Source organism: Nelumbo nucifera, chromosome 3, assembly GCF_055504915.1.
Source record: "Nelumbo nucifera cultivar China Antique chromosome 3, China Antique-T2T, whole genome shotgun sequence".
Classification (NCBI taxonomy): Eukaryota; Viridiplantae; Streptophyta; class Magnoliopsida; order Proteales; family Nelumbonaceae; genus Nelumbo; species Nelumbo nucifera.
Genome location: NC_142651.1, coordinates 81,391,486 through 81,401,517, shown reverse-complemented (window position 1 = coordinate 81,401,517; position 10,032 = coordinate 81,391,486). Strand labels below are relative to the sequence as shown.

At 36.8% G+C, this 10,032-nt stretch overlaps 1 protein-coding gene across 1 annotated transcript; it reads left to right on the top strand.

The window, feature by feature from the left end:
- Positions 1 to 1,004: 1,004 nt before the first annotated feature.
- Positions 1,005 to 9,605, top strand: LOC104588485 (uncharacterized). Its single transcript, XM_088900402.1, has 5 exons — positions 1,005 to 1,251; positions 1,439 to 2,185; positions 2,310 to 2,441; positions 7,916 to 8,352; positions 8,994 to 9,605. Exons 1-5 carry the CDS (start codon positions 1,005 to 1,007, stop codon positions 9,603 to 9,605), a joined length of 2,175 nt encoding a protein of 724 aa, XP_088756528.1.
- The last annotated feature ends 427 nt before the right edge of the window (positions 9,606 to 10,032 follow it).

Sequence of the window (10,032 nt, the reverse complement as noted above, 5' to 3'; positions counted from 1 at the left end):
GCATGGCAAACGTTCCTCATAAGAATCTATGGAGAAGAGTCTTCAAGGGGCATGAGTTCGACAATGAGATACGAGTTTTGATCTGTCTGGAAAGGCAAAAGGAGGAAAACTAGTTCTGATGATTGATAAAGAAAATTAAATGACACTAGAAAGTTATTTACATCCTTTCACTTGCCGATTAATGGTGGTTAACAGTTTTGTACTAAATTGGTACGTTTTAAAATTTAAAGGATTAAAGTGAGGCTAGGCCCAAAATACAAAGTACTAATATGTAATTTTCTCTCAACAAGTGTGGCAAGGTAATTTATTTCAGGTAATTGGTGGAAAATCTCTCAAACTACCATTTTCCATTGCAAGATATTTCTACCATTTTCCATTGCAAAAATGGAATTTGCAAGATTCTTTCACATGCATGGAAGTCAAAATCATCCAACTACAACCTATGTGCTTATTATATATATATATTTCAAACGGGCTAACCCATGTTGGACTATTTGATCCATGACCCAGTCGTCCTCCTGATTTGTAAACAATCCGGGTCTAACAAAACTGATTGCCAACACGGATCTCCAATCATGCCCGAATTGGTTGACGGATGCTGCTAAGGATGCAAATTGCATATGGATTCCCCTATTGGGGTGGGTTTCGCATGTTCCTAATCGGGTTAGGAAATAGGATTGGTTCGGGTCATTGTATGTTATATCTTTAATTAGATTGCTATACCGTGATCCGTGAACCCTTCCAAGTGTTTCTTGTATAGATTTCAAGTATCTCATCCCGCTCTAATCCATTCATGGGCCGGGATAGGTTCGGGTTGATACGTGGTCAAGCCAGGTCGGGTTTTGATAGAGCACAACCATACATACTAACCCGATCGACAAGTTCACAATCCATAATCCGTTATCCGTCCCTACCCGCTGTTATGTCCTTGACGAGAACTTCACTATTTTTTCAAAACAAAAGAACACCGACCAAACTACGGATTAAGAAGCCAAGAACTATACATGAAGGCAGAATCTAGAAACTATAGCCAGTATTTAGCTCAGAAGAATAATCCTCCCCCAAAGTTGCATGATAACACATACAGCATGGCATCGACTTGTTTGCAAGGCAATCATGTCAACCCAGCTGCATCATTTTCATTTGATCCTTCATTACTAGAAGGTGAAGTTGCAGATACACCAACCTCACCAGGTCTCAACAGTCGAACAAATCCTAACGGTTCAACTTGCAACCCATCATCAGATGCAGGTGAGGAAACCGAGATCAGTAAGCAACAAATTAAGTTACTGTTTTGTGATTTTAGAGCTCAAATCAAAAGTCAGGCAGGCTTGAAAGTGTTTTGGCTTTAGACAATGCACAAACAACACACACACACACTTCTCTGTCGTCTGTATCAAATCTTACTCTAACAATGAAAAGTTTGGTTCATTAACAGATCAAATCATGGATCTCCTTACTCATCGACAAGTGCTGAAGGAACTGAGTCATTTCCGGCTCCTGTACAAAGCTGCTCTAAGAGGTGATTGGGGAGCTGCTAATCTTTTCTTGCAAAGGAATCCCGACGCTGTGGCTGCTAAGATCAACGTCTCTTGGATGACTGCGCTAAGTGTCGCTGCTAGTGCCGGACACGCTCAATTCGTGCAGAAGCTAGTGGAGAAAATGTCTGTTAAACAACTGGAATCAAAGGATAGATTGGGTAGAACTGCTCTATTTTATGCTGCCATGGCCGACTGCACCCAATCTGCCAAGGCGATGGTAACAAAGAACCCTAATTTGACGCAGATAAGGAACGATGAAAACGCGACACCCCTTCTGTGTGCCTTAACATATGGCAGCAAAAAGATGGTAAGGTATCTCTACTCCGTTACCAGAGATGAAGATCCCAGTCCTTTTCGAGGTGGAAATGGTGTTCGATTATTAGTTTTCATGATCGCCTCTGGTTTCTACGGTGAGTGGCCACCTAAAGCTGAAGATATCACCAGTATCAGCGATCGTTCAATTACCGATCTATTTCTCTTTCTCTTCACAGATACTGCTCTTGATCTAGTCCAGCGCTACCCTCAGCTAGCTACTGCTCGTGATGATAAATCTGGTTACACTGCTCTCTTGGCGTTATCTCAAAGACCTTCAGCATTTCCAAGTAAAAGTCGCTATGGATTTCTAGAACGATTGATCTATTCATGTTAGTTTTCCCACCACTCCTTTCTCTTTTCTCTGTTAAGCACTTCCGACATCTCTCTTCTTCTCGTCATTAGAAGTTAGAGAAAGAATTCAGATATATTCTGACTGCCTTTTATGTCTATAAGTGATCAGCGTGGAAAAATCCGGCAGCCCTCGACCAACGATCAACGGAGATGTTGAGAATCCACCGGAATCTGGAAACCTTACGCAAGTGCCTGATCGGCCTTGCTCTCTCCTGAACGCTCAAATCAATAAAGGTCTGCAATTCTATCAAGTCAACGAGTTATGTTTTGACAAAAAAAAAATTAACTGCAGCCGAATTTCTTATTCCCTTTTGACTCCGAATCCGGAATCCACTATAGAGACGGAAGGATACTAGGCCAATCACGATATGCCACGTCAGCGTGGTAGTCGTTGACGTGCATGTGTATATCACGGACCCCACATGTACGGAATTAATGTGGCCTATTGCCCCAATCTTACCATCCCCTCTTTAATGTATTCGGTTCCTATCGAACATGATGTTTTAGTAATAAGTTCATGCCTGGGTCACAGTAGTGTCAACTCAAAATTGATGTCAATTCAAGGGGATATTGGTGTATAGAAAGGGAGTTTTTGACATTTTAAATATTTATAATTTGCAGTAAAATTCAGAAATTTCAACATTTTCTTTAATTGTTTTTATTTTATTGATTTTTTGTGCTTTTTAAGTTCAATGGATATTTCAATATTCACATCTTTGGGAAATTAGATTTTTATTTATATTTAAAACATGACATAATCTTTTTTTCTGTTAACATCTCCATGTCAAAGCTAAGGGAAGGGGTTAGTTGTATAATTTATGTGAAACTAGTTTAATAACATGTGATATGTACACATGTAAGTGATATATGATATGTGGTACCGGTATTTAGATTTAACTTTTATGATTCACACAAAAATTAAGTAAAGCATTTTTTTTTTTTGTTCAGGCTCAGTTTGGAATGAGTACAAATACAAATATGTAGAGTGTAAAATCTTGTATTGTTTTTATTATTTGGTATGTATTTCAGTATTTGTGTTGTAGATATATGTATTTGGGCTCAAGTTGAACAAATTAGGGTTGACTTTGGTTTAAAGCCTTAGGTCCAATGCATAGAGTTGGGTCTACATTAAACTTAAATTTAGCCCAACCTACTTGACTTGCACCATAATGGTCCAATCGTTTGGGTAAGCTAGTTAACCAATGATGTTATAATTAAATAATAAAAATTTTAAAAAATAGATAGAAACACAAAAATTTTAAAAATACACAAAATTTACAGAAAATTTTGAGATATCTAAGATATTATAAACTTGTGATATCAAACAAAAATAAGTGTGATAAACAAGAATTATTTTTAGAATTAATTATGTAAATGAAATAAAAAATTTAAAGTTGCCCAAAAATGATACTGTCTTTTTACAAGTCAAATAGGTCAGCACATGGTGTTATAATTATATAATAAAACCTCAAAAAATAAATGAAAATAAAAAAATATAGAAAGCACAAAAATCTGTTTATGGAATTTGTGCACATGTCTAGTATCATATATTTATCATATTAAACAAAAATAAATATGATAAATAAAAAATATTTTTGTTAACAATAAAAGTGAAATATAAAATCTAAATACATCAGCACACCTATTACTTATCCTTTTTAAATGGTTCTAATAAGGATATTGGAATTATTAATGCAATCTGAAATTACTATGTGTGCATATTTACTAATATATATAGAAGTCTTGCATAACCTTTCCATGCAATACAATAATAAATAATGTTTATCATATTTATGTTGTATATTATATTATATCATATAAAAATTATATTGTACGATATACCATTTCATATAATTTAAATATTATATTAAAAAATATGATTAGATAATATATATGAAGTTGTAAAGTATATATAGTAAGATATAAATATTATCTAAACTATACATAGTCCAGAAATATGTTTATAATTGTACTAAATGGTATAACTATACTTGTATATTCCTAAGGAGAAAACTCTAAAGAAACACATTTCAGGGATTCCAACGTACCAAAGGAGATCCCAAAAAGTAGAAAAGTTGTTTTTTATACTCAAACTTTTTAGCTTCCCAAAGAATAGAGTTAAGATTTAGGACTATAACCGGATCGAGTTCGGATCAGGTTCAACTATATCTAAATCCGGAGTTATTATTGAAATCCCAAATCAAGTATCATACTGGCATTGGATTCGCATTTCTTTTGTTATTAAAATAAAGAAAAAAAATATTAACTCGCATTGTTATTAAACGAATATTGCAGGTTTTTTTGTTTTATAAAAAAAAATATTGTAGGTTTTAACGAGTCCGTATAGGTGTCAATTGGACTGGATTTGATGTAACTCGATCCAGTCCAATGTGAGTCCACTTACAAATGGAGTGGACCCAATCCAGTCCAAATCCAATCCAATCCATTAAAATGTAAATAGACCGGATTGGATCTAATCCAAACCAAATGAAAATATCAAAAATTATATAAAAATTTACAAAAATATATTAAAATGAAGAAAATCTGAAAATTACAAAAATATACCATCTTGGCATTGAAAACACACCTTTGTAAAAGTGATTTCATAAAAGTATTTTTAAAAGTACTTTATACTTTTATAAAAGTACTTTTGTAAAACTGCTTTTGCAAAAGTGCTTTCGTAAAACTTCTTTCATAAAAGTGCGTTCGTAAAAGTTCTTATATAGAAGTACTTCCATAAAAGTGCTTTCGTAAAAGTTATTTCATAAAAGTGCTTTCGGTAAAGTGCTTATATAGTACTTCCATAAAAATGCTTTCGTAAAAGTGTTCTATAAAAGTACTTCCTTAAAAGTGCTTTCATAAAAGTATTTCCATAAAATGCTTTTATAAAAGTACTTCCGTAAAAGTTGTTTTGTAAAAGTGATTTCATAAAAGTGCTTTTGTATAAAAGTATTTTTCATAAAATTACTTTTATAAAAGTGCTTTTGTAAAAGTGTTTTTATAAAAATGCCTTCGTAAAAGTACTTCCATAAAAGTATATCGACTTTAATTTTGATCGATTTCAAATTGGACAAGGGTTTGGCCTCATGATCAGATTATTGAAAATTTGGTTTAGGTCCAATTTAGACCAATAAGAACATGGACCAATTTATTTTGGATTGGCTCAATCCAGTAAATATAATGAACCATCCAAATCCAATTTGGTAAGGTTTGGATCAGATAGGATCCAATCCAAAACCGGTCGATTGACACCCCTACAAGTCCAGATCTATTCCTCACAGAGCACGCCTCACACCAACTTCATGACGTCTCCTTACCACACATGGAGGAAGCGGGATTTGCTCCTCACAAATGGGCGCCTCACAAGTACATCCATTGTGCATTGGGAACATCTCCCATGAATAATAACTAATAAGTACAGGAGATGTTCCCAATGCATGATAGGATGTGCGTGAGAGGCGCCAAGTGTGAGGAGCAGATCTAGTCTCCACATGGAGAGCATATCCCGTATTTGTAATTACTATTCATGTTACCAATACAAGGTGAGATGTGACTGAGGTCGATGTTAGTGAGAGATCCATCGTATGGACGCCCAAATCATGCAGAATAAAGGGGCGAATTTCAAAATTTTTTCTCTCCCTTTCAATTGGGAATCGCATTCCCTATTTAAAAAATCATATTTTCAATGATCAATCTTGAACCATAAACTGAACCAAATCTGAACCAAAAAGAGTAGGAGAAGATTATACCTGATACGGAGAAAAAGTATTTCCCAACGAAGGTGTTCACGCCCAAGGAAAGATCCAAAGACTACTCCCACTGAAGATGGCGCAGTGCAGGATGGAGCAGAATCAGCAGTATTCTTCTCCAAGAATTCTGTCATTCGCAAGAAACAGCAGGATGGCATGTGAGCACAGCTTCCTATCAATTCATTCTCAAAGAACTGATGTCAAGATCGAATCTTGACTTCTCCCACAACTGGAGATCGAACTGGATGTCTGACGGTTGCAGGAAGGAGGCGGCAAGAAAGATCTTTTGCAGGGATTGCAGAAATCTTTCTTTTTTATTTCAGCTCTGAAGAGGATCTGATTATGTGATTCTTCTAAAGGCTGCCACCCCCTCCTTCTTTTGTAACCCTAAAAGATCAGCTCCTAATCCAATTAAGAGCTGCTGATCCAAATCATATTTGGATCAGACCTCTCTTTAGGTGATGAGGATAAACCCTTATCTTATCTGCAGATTAGATCAGCCTTCTCTTAATCTCAATAGGAGGTTTCTAGATCTGAATCATATTCAGATCTGGACTCTCTGAGTGGATAGGGTTAAGACCCTATCCTATGTGCTGATCCATCTTAGAATTCACCCATATTTAACTTATTAAATAAGTCCAATTCGAAATGGGCTTTAGGCCCATTAAGCTTATGTGCTCACTTAACCTTCCTAACTGCTGCCCAATTGGGCTTCCTTGTATGGCATGGGACCCAAGCATTGATCTACACATCAGCCAGATGGGTTCAGCCCAGCCTTTGTTACAAGGCCTGGCCGAATACACTGTTATGAACAGTGCACCCCCTGAAACCCATCAAATGGGCTCTATGGGCCCAACACTTATCCTAAGTGGTCCCTGGGCCAAGCCACCTTGTAACACCCAGGGACTGTGGGCAGATGCAAGATTAGCCCATCAGGCATTACCCTCAATGGTCTTACACTTAACCTCTCAGCCCATAATGATCATACACTGCCCGACAAGAGATGACCTCTCCATCAGCTGCAAGGAACAGTATTGCACTCTCTACTTATATGGATCCCGGGAATTAAAACCTTTTACAAACATTTTAGAAACCATAATATATATATTTTTATATCTCATATAAAATATACTTTGCAAAACAAATCTCAACGATTGAAATCGGCTGCCGGCAGTCTTGGTTTCCATCTATAAGAGTGCATCCCTAATAATTACCTTTGTCCGACAAAGGGGCTGATCCTGTCACTATGATCACCCACTCAGATGAATTCTCAGACTGTCCCAACATACCCAGGTTTTGACCCCCGCTAAGGATCTCACCGATTGGTACATCAAAGACAGCCCAATCCGACACCTAGTGTAGTATCATAATCGAGTCTAGGGGTTGGGTGTAACTTTCCAGTTTTGCCTATTAATCTCTAAGGTTCAGAGCAATACTGGAAATTTGGTCCAGTTCAAAGATTCAATTAATCCTACACTGTATATGCCTAGGGTCTCTCCCTAGCAGCTGAAACAGGCCACCCCAACCGACTTGGTGGCACAATAGTGTCAGCTTTATCAAGATAGGTCTCCCCAGACCGACCCACTGGCTGTGAACATTCTAAACTAACACGAATCTCATTAAGTGTCTAATTTAAGGGTATTACACAGAAACATACCAAGGGAACATGAATCAAATATGCACTTTTATTCATTTACAATAAATTCATAAAGTACATTCTGATTGAAGCTAAGGGCATACAAAACTGTCCAACAGTTCTTCTATGTGATGAGATACGAAACCGTTACTCCATCTCCTTTTTGTTTTTTCTTTTCTCTCGTGGCATTGGCACGACTCCTCTGATGTTTGAATGCTGTATTTTGGAGTTTGGCTGAACTAGGTAGCTCCTGTTGCCTATGTTACTCTGAGTAAATCATGTTCAGTCAAATTGATTCTTTTTCACTTATGAGATTTGTGTAGTTCCCATGGTCAAGCAAGTGCGCGACATGAAATTGACGCAAATCCAATCTGTCAAACTGGTAAATCGCATTTGTGAACAACTTTCATCCATGGAAACTGATGAGATGCTAGAGTGCTTCCTCAATCCCGCCGTTTTGAACATAGCCGCAGAGCATGGAAACACTGAGGTCGTCATTCAGTGCTGTGAGTATTTTCCTGATCTTTTATGGTTGACAATGAAGGGAAGAAGTATATTTCATGTTGCAGTTGAGCATCGCCAAGAAAAAATTTTCAGTCTTGTATATGGTATGAGTGCACGTAGAAGGCTCTTGACTTCTTTGAGAGTTGATGATTCCAATACCATGTTGCATATGGTGGCAAAGTTGGCACCTTCCCCACAACTTAATGTAGCTTCTGGTGCAGCTCTGCAAATGCAGCGAGAACTTCAATGGTTCAAGGCAATTCTTCTTACCCATTTGTCCATGGTTTTTAATTAATAATATTTCGATTTGGTGAACGGCTCTGATAGATTATGATAGATATACCTCGATGCTTCTACTGTTGTAGGTACTGTAATTGCTATTATCTTACCATCATCTGTTTTTTGTGAATAATTAAAACTAGAGAAACACATGAACATGGAAGACAAGATTCAATGTGGTTTGGCAATGGCTTCTTATGTTCATGGATGAACCCCTATGGGATTGACTAAGTTCATCACAAACCCTAATTCAACCCCTATTAATTCTGTTTAACCATTGTGAAATTATGATTAATTATTTAAATCATTTCTTACTATTTCAATTATTCAAGTCCTTTTTGTTTTCCCCTACCCCTTCTAGCCCCTTCAAGTTGCAACAGATTGATTCTACTTATGGGTGTTGTAGATGGCCTTAGAATACAAGATATCTACACATCAAACCTAACTGGACCATTGATGAGCCCCACTTCAAACAAAAAAAGAAAAAAAAGTTAGCATTTCTTTTAATTGCAAACCAATTCCACATAAACAAGTTACAAACTCATAATCCTAGAAAATGGAGACTCTCCTGAATGGACCAAGCCTCATGACTTATTCTCTCTAACCTTTTCTGCGTAGGGGGTCGAGAAGATTGTGGACCCTTCCTTTCAAAATTTGAAAAATTCAGAAGGGAAAACGCCTCGAGCTTTATTTACTGAACACCACAAGGAATTGGCTGTAAAGGGAGAAAAATGGATGAAGGAAACAGCAACACCATGCATGATTGTGGCCACAATCATAGCCTCAGTGGTGTTTGGGGCAGCTTTTACTGTACCAGGTGGAATTAATGGTGATTCAGGGATACCCATCTTTTTACAGTCCAACTATTTCATGGCTTTCGTGGTATCAGATGCGATGGCGCTTTTCTTCTCAACTACTTCAATAGTTATGTTCCTATCCATCCTAACTTCAAGCTACAACGAAGAAGATTTTCTAATTGCTTTGCCTAGAACGTTGATAATTGGTCTTGGAGCTCTCTTCATCTCTGTTGCAGCTATGGTAACAGCATTCAGTGCAGGCCTTTACATTGTACTTGGTCATCGAGTTAAATGGGTCATCTTTCCAATCACTCTACTTGCCTGTCTTCCATTGTCTTCATTCGCATTATTACAGTTTCCTCTCTTTGTGAAAATTATACATTCCACATATGGGTCTCCCATATTCGAACAGAATGGTGAACCCAAGGTTTAATTGCTAGTCCTAACCTCATATATATGGATTATATTTTCCCTATTGTAGGATATATTTACCATAGTATATAGTATATATTTCTCTATCTTTATTTGGAAATCAAAAACTTCTGAATTTCATTTCCATTTCTGCTCTTTGATAAGTAATTGAGAACGGTAGGAAGCATCATTATTTCCATTTTGCTCTTAACAGAGTATTATTTAGGCTTCAATTATGATGTTGTACACTTGAGAAATGACGATTTTACATAAAAAAGGGTAAATTGCTGAAACTTACGTGAAGTTTCTACTTGTTGCTGAAACCTCCCCTAAATTTTGGTAATTGCTATCACCTCTCCTGAACTTTCTGACATAGTTGCAAGTAGACTCTGTTAGACAGTTTTGTATGCCCTTAGCTTCAATCTGATCTGATGTACTTTTGACATTTA

What these genes read in the sequence shown, in the direction of transcription:
- LOC104588485 (XM_088900402.1), top strand. Translation starts at nt 1,005, where the DNA reads ATGAAGGCAGAATCTAGAAACTATAGCCAGTATTTAGCTCAGAAGAAT. An exon ending in CAACCCATCATCAGATGCAG is followed by an intron (nt 1,252 to 1,438) that starts GTGAGGAAACCG and finishes GTTCATTAACAG; the next exon opens with ATCAAATCATGGATCTCCTT. An exon ending in GAGAACTTCAATGGTTCAAG is followed by an intron (nt 8,353 to 8,993) that starts GCAATTCTTCTT and finishes TTTTCTGCGTAG; the next exon opens with GGGGTCGAGAAGATTGTGGA.